The sequence below is a fragment of the Scyliorhinus canicula genome, chromosome 29, assembly GCF_902713615.1.
Source record: "Scyliorhinus canicula chromosome 29, sScyCan1.1, whole genome shotgun sequence".
Classification (NCBI taxonomy): domain Eukaryota; kingdom Metazoa; phylum Chordata; class Chondrichthyes; order Carcharhiniformes; family Scyliorhinidae; genus Scyliorhinus; species Scyliorhinus canicula.
In genome coordinates this window covers 8,477,283-8,490,388 of record NC_052174.1, presented here as the reverse complement: position 1 = coordinate 8,490,388, position 13,106 = coordinate 8,477,283, and the positions used below count along the sequence as shown (strand labels likewise).

At 56.5% G+C, this 13,106-nt stretch overlaps 1 protein-coding gene across 1 annotated transcript in view; it reads left to right on the top strand.

Annotated features, from left to right (window-relative positions):
* epoa (erythropoietin a) overlaps positions 1-13,106 on the top strand; it is a 47,509-nt gene that overhangs the window by 19,849 nt on the left and 14,554 nt on the right. Inside the window, exons 3-4 of the mRNA XM_038786926.1 lie at positions 4,857-4,943; positions 11,080-11,244. Of these exons, the coding sequence (XP_038642854.1) occupies positions 4,857-4,943; positions 11,080-11,244 (252 nt within the window). The remainder of the gene's footprint in view (positions 1-4,856; positions 4,944-11,079; positions 11,245-13,106) is intronic.

Here is a 13,106-nt window from a genome sequence, read left to right as displayed (position 1 = left end):
GGCAATTTAGCACGCGCAATCCACCCTAACCCGCACATCTTTGGACTGTGGGAGGAAACCGGAGCACCCGGAGGAAACCCACGCACACACGGGGGAGGATGTGCAGACTCCGCACAGACAGTGACCCAAGCCGGGAACCGAACCTGGGACCCTGGAGCTGTGAAGCAATTGTGCCGACCACTGTGCTACCGTGCTGCCCCCCCCAATGGGTTTGGCCCACTTGACCACGACAGAGGGGGGAAAGCCAGCCAGGGTTCCCATTCCCGGTGGATTTCCGGATTGGAAGCGACGCCCCTTGGAGCCGCGTGGCTACCCAGCCGCTGGCCTGGCAGCCGCCTCGCGAATCTGGCCCACCCTGAGCAGCGGATTAGCGCAATCTGAGGAGGAGGGGGGGGGAAGAATTTGGGGGCGGGACTCTGTTTTTTCGCCTCCCTCGGATACTCCGGTGGAAGGCCTGTGAGTTCCCCCCCCCCCCCCCCAGAAGTGCCCCCCTTGGCGATAAGACTGGCGGACTCCCCTCGACAGCCCGGGTGTTCTAGCCGGCGTGCAGACAATGGAAAGCAGCCTCGAGCGGGGCCCACAATCCCGCTCGCGACGGCGGTCAATTTGAGAAAGCGGGTCATTCCCATTCAAAACAAACGTCGCCGCAGCAGCAAAGGTTCTGATCTTTGACCTCGTTGGTCGCCCCCCCCCCCCCCCCCCCCCCCCCACCCCCCTCAACCAAAATTGACCACTCCAAAATCCCACTGCCCACCACCCCCACCCCTCCCACTCCCCTGGGGCCTGGCCTGAAATGACTGCCCCCCCCCCCCCCCCCTTGCTGCTGTCCCGCCGCTTCAGTGAGCTCTTATCAGGTTCCACTTTCCACTATTTTAGCAAACGCTGATTATTGTGAAAGCAAGATCGCGGCTCTGTCAAAATAGCCGGGAGAGGGAATCGCATAGCGGAATGCTAAGCGTTTGCATGATAACATTCCTCGCTGTTGTTTGCAAGCTCCTTGTGTTCACTGGAACAACTGCTTGGTGCTGACTAACCTTTCAGCGAGTTTAATAGGTTGAGCTACTCGGGATTTCTTGCCTCGATATGGATTGATGAAGCTACCCCCCCCCCCCCCCCCTCCCCAAACCCTGGAGTGGGGTGAGGGGGGTGCTGGGTGGGGGGAGGGGGGTGTGGGGTGGGGGGAGGGGGGTGCTGGGTGGGCGGAGGGGGGTGTGGGGTGGGGAGAGGGGGTGCTGGGTGGGGGAGGGGGGTGCTGGGTGGGGGAGGGGGGTGCTGGGTGGGGGGAGGGGCTGTGGGGTGGGGGGAGGGGGGTGTGGGGTGGGGGAGGGGGTGCAGGGTGGGGAGGGTGGTGCTGGGTGGGGGGAGGTGGAGGGGGGGTTGCTGGGTGGGGGGAGGGGGTTGCTGGGTGGGGGAGGGGGTGGGGTGAGGGGGGTGCTGGGTGGGGGGAGGGGGTGTGGGGTGGGGTGAGGGGGGGGGATGGGGGGGGGGGTGGGTGTGGGTGGTGTGAGGGGGGTGCTGGGTGGGGGAGGGGGTGGGGTGGGGTGAGGGGGGTTCTGGGGGGGGGGGTGTGGGTGGGGGGAGGGGGGTGCTGGGTGGGGGGAGGGGGGTGTGGGGTGGGGGGAGGGGGTGCTGGGGAGGGGGAGGGGGGTGCTGGGTGGGGGGAGGGGGTGTGGGTGGGTGAGGGGGTGCTGGGTGGGGGAGGGGGGGTGCTGGGTGGGGGGAGGGGGGTGTGGGGTGGGGGGGAGGGGGGTGTGGGGTGGGGGGAGGGGGGTGTGGGGTGGGGAGGGGGGGGTGCAGGGTGGGGGGAGGGTGGTGCTGGGTGGGGAGGGGAGGGGGGTGCTGGGTGGGGGGAGGGGGTTGCTGGGTGGGGAGGGGGGTGGGGGAGGGGGGTGCTGGGTGGGGGGGGGGTGTGGGATAAGGGAGGGGGGTGTGGGTGGGGGGAGGGGGGTGTGGGGTGGGGGAGTGGGGTGGGGGAGGGGGTGTGGGATGGGGGGAGGGGGGTGTGGGGTAGGGGATGGGGGGAGGGGGTGGGGGTGGGGGGGTGCTGGGTGGGGGGAGGGGAGTGTGGGGTGGTGTGGAGGATACTGGTGCAGTGGTAATTTCACTGGACTAATAATCCATAGATTATCATAGAATTTACAGTGCAGAAGGAGGCCATTCGGCCCATCGAGTCTGCACCGGCTCTTGGAAAGAGCACCCTACCCAAGGTTAACACCTCCACCCTATCCCCATAACCCAGTAACCCCACCCCAACACTAAGGGCAATTTTGGACACTAAGGGCAATTTATCACGGCCAATCCACCCTAACCTGCACATCTTTGGACTGTGGGAGGAAACCGGAGCACCCGGAGGAAACCCACGCAGACACGGGGAGAACGTGCAGACTCCACACAGACAGTGACCCGAGCCGGGAATGGAACCTGGGACCCTGGAGCTGTGAAGCCATTGTGCTATCCACAAGGCTACCGTGCTGCCCAAGTGAGTGGTCATGGGTCTCAATCCAACCAGAGCTACTGGTCGAATTGACCATGACACCTGTTTTCGATTGTTGTAAAACCCATTTGGTTCACCAACGCCTCTTGAGCGAAGGAAATCTGCGGTCCTTACCCATCCTGTGACTCCAGACCCACAGCGGTGTGCTTGACTCTTAAACGCCCCTCTGGAACGGCCTTGTACACCACTCAATGCAAGGGGCAATTAGGGATGGTAAAGAAATGGAGGCCTCGTCCAGTGGCCCCCACATCCCATGGAACAATTTAAAAAAAGAGGTTTTGCATTAAACACTTTTTTTTGGGGTACCCAATTCTTTTTTCCAATTAAGGGGCAATTTAGCGTGGCCAATCCACCTACCCTGCACATCTTTGGGTTGTGGGGGCGAAACCCACGCAGACACGGGGAGAATGTGCAAACTCCACACGGACAGTGACCCGGGGCCGGGATTGAACCTGGGACCTCGGCGCCGTGAGGCAGCAATGCTAACCACTGCGCCACCGTACCTCCCCAAGAGATTTGACATTTGAGGGACTCCTTCCTCACTTTGGGATCACTCAAAAGCCTCGACTCTTGCCCGACCATGACGGTACTTCCTCCGCCCAAGTCTTCACTCCCAATTCCTCCAGCTCCCGTTTATTTGTCCGACCCCGGATTGCCCTTTGGAACTCGCTCTGAATTTCTGCCTTGTCATCTCCTGGCCTGACGTAGACTTTGGATGCAAGAGGGAAATTGGAATATTTTCTCAAATGGGGAAAGACTGGGAATTGTGAAGGAACAAAGGAGTTAGGATGTTTACCTAAGCCAATCATTAAACCCGAGCGCTCAAATGCACTAAGTAATCGTAAATGCTACTGGAATCCTGGACTTATCTTCAGAGGGCTGGAATCCAAACATGGCGGACATTTTTGCCTCAATTGTAGCTGAACCTCCGGAGCAGTAGGCTAGGCCTAGGTCAGGGTGTTGCACTGTACCACCAGAATGATACCAGGGCGGGCCGCAAGAGTTGAACAACGAGGGCGGGTGGTGTAAGCGGGTTTGGGTGTTAAGATTGATAAAAGTCTCCGTTGGGCAGACACGGAAAACCTATTGTCTCTGGCGGTGATCAGGGGGCGTGATCTTAAAACTTGGGTTCGGCCATCCGGGAATGCATTCAGAAGACACTGTTCCGGATGCTCGGGATCAATAGGAAATTTCAAGTCTGAGACGGACGGATTTATCAGGGAAAGGGTTTCGAGGGATACGCCACAGCGGGGGGTAATTGAGTCGATTTGTCGATCAGCCGTGATCTAACTGGATGGCTGGTCAGGCTCAAAACGTTGAATGGCGTACTCCCCACATAGTCCAGTGTCTTTGAGTGCACTTTGCTTCCACGTCATGATCTTGTCTTTTCTGCCCCGCCCCCCTCGGTGCCCACTCAACTCTAATGCCCCGCTCCATGAAGTACTGTGTGATGCAGCACGGTAGCATTGTGGATAGCACAATGGATAGCACAATCGCTTCACAGCTCCAGGGTCCCAGGTTCGATTCCGGCTTGGGTCACTATCTGTGCGGTGTTTGCACATCCTCCCCATGTGTGTGCGTGGGTTTCCTCCGGGTGCTCCGGTTTCCTCCCACAGTCCAAAGATGTGCAAGTTAGGTGGATTGGCCATGATAAATTGTCCTTAGTGTCCAAAGTTGTCCTTAGTGTTGGGTGGGGTTACTGGGTTATGGGGATAGGGTGGGGGGGTGTACCTTGGGTAGGGTGCTCTTTCCAAGAGCCGGTGCAGACTCGATGGGCCGAATGGCGTCCTTCTGCACTGTAAATTCTATGATTCTATGTTTTCCGTTCGAAAGCGAGCTTGATGGCACGGTGAATGGTTACTGTGGTAGAGACATTAGTGGGCGGGCGTGTATGAATTAATCCTCTATTGGTTAAAATGGCCTTTCGATACAGCAGTGACGAGCATCGTCCATCCGGGAGGCTGGGCAGCGATTGCTCCAAATCCCGTCCGTCAGGAACTCTGAGTGGACTGTGCCAAACCCCGCCCCCGTGCCGTCTTCGCCCCCTGCCCACCACCTCCCCATCCCTCCCTTGCCCATCCGCCAAGATAGCTGAAGCCAGCCCGTCGCCGGGGGCGAAGACCGACTTTGGCGATGGGGGCGAGAAGGGGCAGCGGTCAACCCCTTGACCCGGGTAGAACGGGCAGTGGATTTGCCGCTACGGGCAAAGACCAGCTTGCCATCGCATCTCCCCATGCTGCCGCACATTCTTCCCTGCCACCTGCTCCCAAATCTTTCCACTTCACTTGGGGCAGCAGTTGACACCCGGTATTAGTAGGGTAGGCCTGGTTCTTGGTCTGACTGTGATCTTCTTTCCATTTAGAAACGGTGCGAGGAAGCCTGTGCTCTCCCAGGAAATTTTACTCTCCCAAAAACCAACGTAAACTACAGAGAATGGGAAACAAAGGACGTGAGTTTACTTTCTTTTCACCGTTATACTGATCAGACGGCAAGTGTGGGAGGGATTCCTGACAATGGCGATTCGGTATCGTGTATCCATTTCCCATTTCGGCTGTTTTCCTTGGTGAGGAATTCCCCCGTTTAATCTTGCACCCTCGCTTGTCTTTGGCTTCATGTTAACCGCGGTGGTGGTGGTGGTGACGGAAGGACATTTAGGGCTTTGAGTTCCCGCCGGCGGTGAGCAGGCACGGTGGAACTCTGCCGTTTCTGCACGGCCGCTCGGCCCATCAAGGCCGGAGGCTCGCCAAACCCGCCGGCGCAAATGTGGCAGCGTCAGGGGCGGCGTGGCTCGGTCGCGGCAATTCTCCGGCCCGGCGCGGGGCTCGGAGAATCCCGCCCCACGTTCCCGCAGGAAATCGGGGACCGGCACCGCCTGGGACCATGGCCAGGAGCCCGCTCCACCATTCTCCGACCCCCTGACCGGCCAAATTCCCGACGGCGTGGGTCAATCCTGGCCCAGCCGGTCGGGATACTCACGCGGGGGCTGCGGACTCAGTCCGGGGGACGCCCTGGTCGAGGGCGGGCCGATCGGAGGTCGGGGGGGGGGGAGAGGCCTTATAGGCGGCCGGCGAACGCTTGTGCGGGGGTTGAGGGCCGGGCGCGTGGCCGGTCGGGGGGGGTCTCTTTTGTGGGTCTAGCTCTGCGGCCCGAGTCTGACGTGGAGCACGGGGAGGCTGCGGCCGTGCGCATGCGCGGCCTCCGACCTGGATGTGCGGGGGCCCGTATCTACAGCCAAAGCTGCGAGCCCCCTGCAGCGCTGGGAATTCGTGTCTCTTTGATCCAAGCTTTTCTGGCGCAAAGCTCTACCGTCCAAGGAACAAAGGTAGCACATAGGGATAGCAGGCAATCGGGAAGGCCAACAACTGGTCTTCCTCGCAAGGTCATTGGCCTGCATGAACCAGGAAATCTTGCTACAATTGGAGATGGTTTGGTGAGAGCACACTTGGAATACTTTGTGCTCTCCGTGCCAAAGTGAGAATATACTTGCATTGGAGCAAAGGTGAATTAGATTGGCTCCTGGGATGAACGTGTTGCCCTGCAGTGAGAGACTGGCTAAGTAAATTGGGCCTGTGCTGTCTGCAGTTTGGAAGAGTGAGGGGGGGGAGGATCTCAGTGAAACATCCAAGATTCTGATGGGGCTTTGACCGGGTAGATACCGGAGGGTTACTTCCACCAGGCTGGGGAATCTAGAAGTCCAAAGATGTGCAGGTTAGGTGGATTGGCCGTGCTAAATTGCCCCTAGGGGGGGGGGTTACGGGGTGATGCGCGATCAATAACTACTGAAACGAAGGAGTAGTCCGAATTTAAGGCAAGTTGTTAATCGACAAGATGTTTCCCCAGCAGCTCGAGTACAGAAAGAAGGATGGCTGCTGGGGAAACACGGGTTCTTATACCCCGCCTCATTGGGCGGAGCTACCTTACGTCCTGACCGATGAGAAGCAAACACTTGGGCCAATGGGCAGCGAGCCTTCTCCACCAATGGTAGCTCACACTCCCAGGTACCGTAGTACCTCTAGTCATACTACCACACGGGGAAAGGGTGGGGGATTGGGCCTAGGTGGGGTGCTCTGTCAGAGGGCCAGTGCAGAGGCGACGGGCCAAATGGACTCCTGCACTGTCGGGATTCTAGGAACCCAGAGGAATGAGGAGAAATTGCTTCACTCACAAAGGGGTGTGAATTTTTGGAATTCTCTACACCAGTGGATGCCTGCGACGTTCCAATTTAAGGCTGTGGGATGGACAGTTGAGAGATGATAGCGTGGTGGAGCTGAGCCTGTGGGGGTGGGAACGGGAACTGGAAATAACGGTACGAGACGGGGTTTCAAGAAGCCATTCCGAGACAGATAAGGCTGGGACTGGGAACGTCCGGTCCCACCCGGGTGGACCACAGTGGAGAGGGTGGGGTGCGACGTTCTGGTCAACCGTGTCAAGGCCTGCAGGCAGGGCGTGGCGAGTCTACCGTTACCGCAGTCACATCAGATGTCATTTGTGGCTTTGATAAGAATCGTTTCGATACTGCGGCGGATGGAAATCTGATGAGAGGGTTTCGAACATGGCCTTCCGAGAAAGATGGAAACAGATTTGGGAGGCGATAAGATCTTAAAAAGAAAGTTAAACGGTTCTGACCTCTGAAGTTGCATCAATTTCTGTCGAGCCACCAACTTTTTGAGTCAGACGTTGCTGGGTGAGCAGTGCACATCCGACCGATTGTGAGAGAGGATCTTGTCACAAGATAGCTGGAGTCGGAGGATTAGAATCAAAATCACCTTCAAAATCCCCGCCATCCTTCTCTGATTTTCATGATTTAATTCCGCCGCGGGTTTTCTTCGCTGCTTTGATGGATCAGGGAGCCATCAGCTGTGGCACAGTCAGTGTGAGAAACAATAGAACATAGAACATAGAACAGTACAGGCCCTTCGGCCCTCGATGTTGTACCGAGCAATGATCACCCTACTCAAGCCAACGTATCCACCCTATACCCGTAACCCAACACCAACAACCCACCCCCCCCATTAACCTTATTTTTTAGGACACTAAGGGGAATTTATCACGGCCAATCCACCTAACCCGCATATCTTTGGACTGTGGGAGGAAACCGACGCACACACGGGGAGGACGTGCAGACTCCGCACAGACAGTGACCCAGCCGGGAATCGAACCTGGGACCCTGGAGCTGTGAAGCATTTATGCTAACCACCATGCTACCGTGCTGCCCCGTGCTATTAGAGTTATAGAGGTCGACAGCACAGAAGGCCCTTCAGCCCATCGCGTCGGAGCTGGTCAAAAACAACCAGCTCACTGTTTTAATCCCATTTTCCAGGGTGTATCTGAATGTCCGTTCCAGCTGTGTGGAAGTATTATTGTGTTGTCTGGGTCAGTAAGAGATTGATTGCCAGGTCAATGTGGAGGTTAAAAATCTTCGGAAAATTTGGCTCCTGATTCAAAGTTAGATTCTGAATCTGGCAGAGGGCTCTTTGTTTGTTTGGAAAAAACAACCAGTTTCCTTTCTTATGTATTTTCTCGAGTGACACAAATATTTGCAAACCGGTGGGGGGGTCACTGACATACCTCGAAGTGAAGCTATTTCTGTAACTATCAGTTTCATATTTAGCGATATGTCCAAACTTCAGGAAGTGGGGGGGGGGGGGGGTTGGTTTAGCTCACTTGGCTAGACAGCTGGTTCGTGATACGGAGCAAGGCCAGCAATCCAGGTTCAATTCCCGTACCGGCTGAGGTTATTCGTGAAGGTCCCTTCTTCTCAACCTTGCCCCTCGCCTGAGGTGTGGTAATCCTCGTTGTGATATCACGGTTGTACTGTAATTCGCCGACTGACCACTAGGAGTCTCACTTGTATATCATTGAATGTCAGAGTCAGGTGACCTCAGACTGGCTGGAGGGATCTGGGAGAGAGGTTGCTTGTGCACGTTTAAACTGTTATTCATCTGTTGTTTTGTATATAGTTTACCCACAGTTAATGTTAATAAATTGTTTGTAGATTTAGCTACAAGTGTTCTTGTAATATAAATCAGGCCTTCCGACAAGAACATTGCAATCCTCAGGTTAAATCATCACCAGTCAGCTCTCCCCCTCAAAAGCAGCCGATGGTCATCTGAGACCATGGCGAATTTACCTTACCTTACAGTGTACACATGGGAACATCATCACCTTGGTAACGCCGCCTCCTGGAATTTCCCTGCAAGTCGCTCCCCACCCCGACTGGGAAATATATCGGCCGCTCCTTCACTGTCGCTGGGTCCAAATCCTGGAACTCCCTCCCTAACAGCACTGTGGGTGTACCTACACCTCAGGGACTGCAGCGGCTCAAGATGGCGGCTCATCACCACTTTCTCAAGAGCAGTTAGAAATGGGTAACAAATGCTGGCCTGGCCAATCAATGCCCACATCCCATAAATGAATATATAGAAAAAGAAATCTGGGACTCAATTCACAGAATCACGGGAAATGCAGTGCAGAAGAAGCCCTTTGTCCCATTGAGTCTGTCCCGACACATGAAAAACACCTGACCTACCTACCGACCTGATCCCATTTGCCTGCACTTTGCCCACAGCCTTGAATATCATGACGTGCCAAGTGCTCACCCAGGTATTTTTTAATCTACCACCCTCCCAGGCCGTGCGTTCCAGACCGTCACCACCCTCCGGGTAAAAGTGTTTTTCCTCATATTCCCCTAAGCGTCTTACCCCGCAAACTGAACTCGCGTCCCCCTCGTGACTGACCCTTCAACTGAGGGGAACAGCTGCTCCCTCTCCCCCCCTGTCCGTGCCCCTCATAATCTTGTCCACCTCGATCAGGTCACCCCCTCAGTCTCTGCTCCAGCGGAAACAACCCCAGCCCGTCCAACCTCTCTTCAGAACTTAGGGCGGGATTCTCCGACCCCCCCCTCCGCCGGGTCGGGGATTCGCCAGGGGTCGGCGTGATTCCCGCCCCCGCCGTCCTCCGGATTCTCCGCCCCCCCCCCCCAAAGGCCGGCGAGGCGTGAATCACGCCGCCCGCCTCGGAGAATGGCGGGGACCGGGGCGACTCACTGGGCCCTGGGGCCGCCTGATTTCTCCGGCCGGCGATGGGCCGAACTCCCGCTTCATTTTTTGCCAGTCCCGTCGGCGCGAACTGGACTAGGTCCCTTACCGACGGGACCTGGCAGCACGGGTGGGGGTCCTCGGGGAGTGGGGGGGGGGGGGCATCTGGCCCCGGGAGGTGCCCCCACGGTGGCCTGGCCCGCGGTTTGGGCCCACCGATCTGCGGGCGGGCCTGTGCATTGGGGGGCTCTCTATTCCTACCCGTCGGCCGTGTCAGCCTCTGGGATGGCCGACGCGTAGGCGATCCCCACACTGCGCATGCGCGGGGATGATGTCAGGAGCCGCTGACACTCCCGCACATGCGCGGACACTCGCCGGCCGGCGGAGTCCCTTCGGCCCCAGGCTGGCGTGGCGCCAAAGGCCTTCCACGCCAGTCAGCGGGGCGCAACCCACCCCGGCGCTGGCCTGGCCCCTGAAGGTGCGGAGGATTCTGCACCTTTGGGGCGGGCTGATGCCGGAGTGGTTCATGCCGGGAGCCCCGCCGGGAGCCCCGCCCCTCCGGGTACGGGAGAATCCCACCCTTAATGTTCCATCCCAGGCAACATAGAATAAAATAGAACCCCTACAGTGAGGAACGAGGCCATTCAGTCCATCAAGTCTGCACCGACCCTCTGAAAGAGCACCCTATCCAGGTTCAGGCCCCCTCCCTATCCCCATAACCCCACCTAACCTTTTGGACATTAGGGGGCAATTTATCACGGCCTAACCTGCACATCTTTGGACTGTGGGAGGAGACTGTCGAGGGACAGCACGGTGGCGCAGTGGGTTAGCACTGCTGCCTCACGGCGCCGCAGTCCCGGGTTCGATCCCGGCCCTGAGTCACTGTCCGTGTGGAGTTTGCACATTCTCCCCGTGTTGGCATGGGTTTCGCCCCCACAACCCAAAGATGTGCAGGATAGGCGAATTGGCCACGCTAAATTGCCCCTTAATTGGAAAAAATGAATTGGGTACTCTAAATTTATTTTTAAAATGCTCAACACCATCCAGGACAAAACAGCCCCGCTTGATTGGCTCCCCCTTCCACAAACATTCACTCCCTCCCCCACCGACGCACAGTGGCAGCCGTGTGTACCGTCTACAAGATGCCCCGCAGCAACTCACCAAGGCTCCTTAGGCAGCACCTTCCAAACCCACGGCCTCTACCATCTGGAAGGACAAGAGCAGCAGATACCTGGGAACCCCACCACCTGGAGGTTCCCCTCCCAGTCACTCCCCACCCCGACTGGGAAATATATCGGCCGTTCCTTCACTGTCGCTGGGGCCAAAATCCTGGAATCCCTCCCTAACAGCACAGTGGGTGTACCTACACCTCAGGGACTGCAGCGGCTCAAGAAGGCAGCTCACCCACCACCTTCTGAAGGGCAACTAGGGATGGACAGTAAACGCTGGGCCTAACCAGCGACGGCCCACATCCTGTAAATCAATTGAGAAAAAATGTTATTCGACTGGGACGATCATGTGTTGCATTCACGTTTTGTGTCTCCGCAGACGAGGACGAAAGCTGAGGAGGTTCAGACGGGTCTGAAACTGCTTACCCTCGCAGTCCAGAAGGCCCAGAATGTGACGGTCAACAGCAACGTGCTGCATTTAATAGAAAGGAGCTATAGTAATCTCCGCAGCATAACACAGATGGTCAGAAGTTTCAGTACGCCGGTAAGTGGTGCTAATCAGTTCCTGGGATACAGCCAAAGTTGGGGAATTGAGCGTCCTTTAGTGGGATGTGGTGGGGCGGTGGTAGTCTTCGCGGATATCCATTTTCCCCCTCTGTGTAGCTTTCATCCTTCTCCCCCTCTTCCCGTCGTCAAGAAAATTGGGCGGTGCCTTTGAACTCCGTAGGCCAGAGTCCTTCTGTGCTTCACCTAACTGGCCGAGTGCCGGTGGGATGTTTGATTATGGAAGGCCTCACAGCCGAGCCCAGTGCTGCAGGCTGCAAGCGCACTGGATATTGATCAGAAATGGAAACGTTCCCAACCTGAGGAATCTGAGGCTATTTGTCATAATGTCTGCCTCTAACCTCAGTTGGGTTTCTATTCTCTGGAGTTTAGAAGAATGAGAGGCGAGCCCATTGAGACGGGCGGGATTCTGAAGGGGTTTGACAGGGTGGGCGCTGAGAGATTGTTTCCCGCTGGTCGGGGAATCTAAAACACACGGGGGACACAGCCTCATGGTAAAGGGAGTCGGCCATTTTGGTGGGAGATGGCCATTTTGGGTCAGAGTCGGCTATTTTGGGTCAGAGTCGGCCATTTTGGGTCGGAGTCGGCCATTTTGGGACTGAGATGAGGAGAAATCTCTTCACCCAAAGGATCTGCGAATCGTTGGAATTCGCCATCCCAGAGGATTGTGACTATCCCATCATTGAGTACATTTAAGGATGTGGGATGGACAGATATTTGGTGTCTGAGGGAATTAACGGATATAGAACATAGAACATAGAACAGTACAGCACAGAACAGGCCCTTCGGCCCTCAATGTTGTGCCGAGCCATGATCACCCTACTCAAACCCACGTATCCACCCTATACCCGTAAACCAACAACCCCCCCCCTAACCTTACTTTTATTAGGACACTACGGGCAATTTAGCATGGCCAATCCACCTAACCCGCACATCTTTGGACTGTGGGAGGAAACCGGAGCACCCGGAGGAAACCCACGCACACAGGGGGAGGACGTGCAGACTCCACACAGACAGTGACCCAGTCGGGAATCGAATCTGGGACCCTGGAGCTGTGAAGCAATTGTGCTAACTACCATGCTACCGTGCTGCCCCTTGGCGCCCACCCTGTCAAACCCCTTCAGAATTCTGTCCATCTCAATGGGATCGCCTCTCATTCTTCTAAACTCCAGAGAATATGGGGAGTGGGAAAATGGCGTTGAGGCCCAAGATCAGCCATGATCATGTTTGAATGGAGGAGCAGATGCTACTCCTGCTCCTATTCGTTATATACTTGTGAGAAAGGCAGGGCACTGGCTAGGAGGAGGCACTGAGCCTCACCGTGTGAGGGAGCTGCATTAACATCAATAATAATAATCATCTTTATTGTCACAAGTCGGCTTACAGTAATGCTGCAATGAAGTTACTGTGAAAAGCCCCTGGTCGCCACATTCCAGCTCCTGTTTGGGTACACAGAGGGAGAATTCATAGAATTCATAGACGTTACAGTGTAGAAGGAGGCCATTCGGCCCATCGAGTCTGCACCGGCTCTTGGAAAGAGCACCCTACCAAAGCCCACACCTCCACCCTATCCCCATAACCCAGTAACCCCACCCAACACTATGGGCAGTTTTGGACACTAAGGGCAACTTAGCACGGCCAATCCACCCTAACCTGCACATCTTTGGACTGTGGGAAGAAACCAGAGCACCCGGAGGAAACCCACGCAGACACGGGGAGAACATGCAGACTCCGCCAACACTAAACGCATTCAAATGGTCATTGGATAGGCATATGAACGATAAGGGAATAGTGTAGAGGGACTTTAGAGGGGTTTCACAGGACGGTGCAACATCGAGGGCC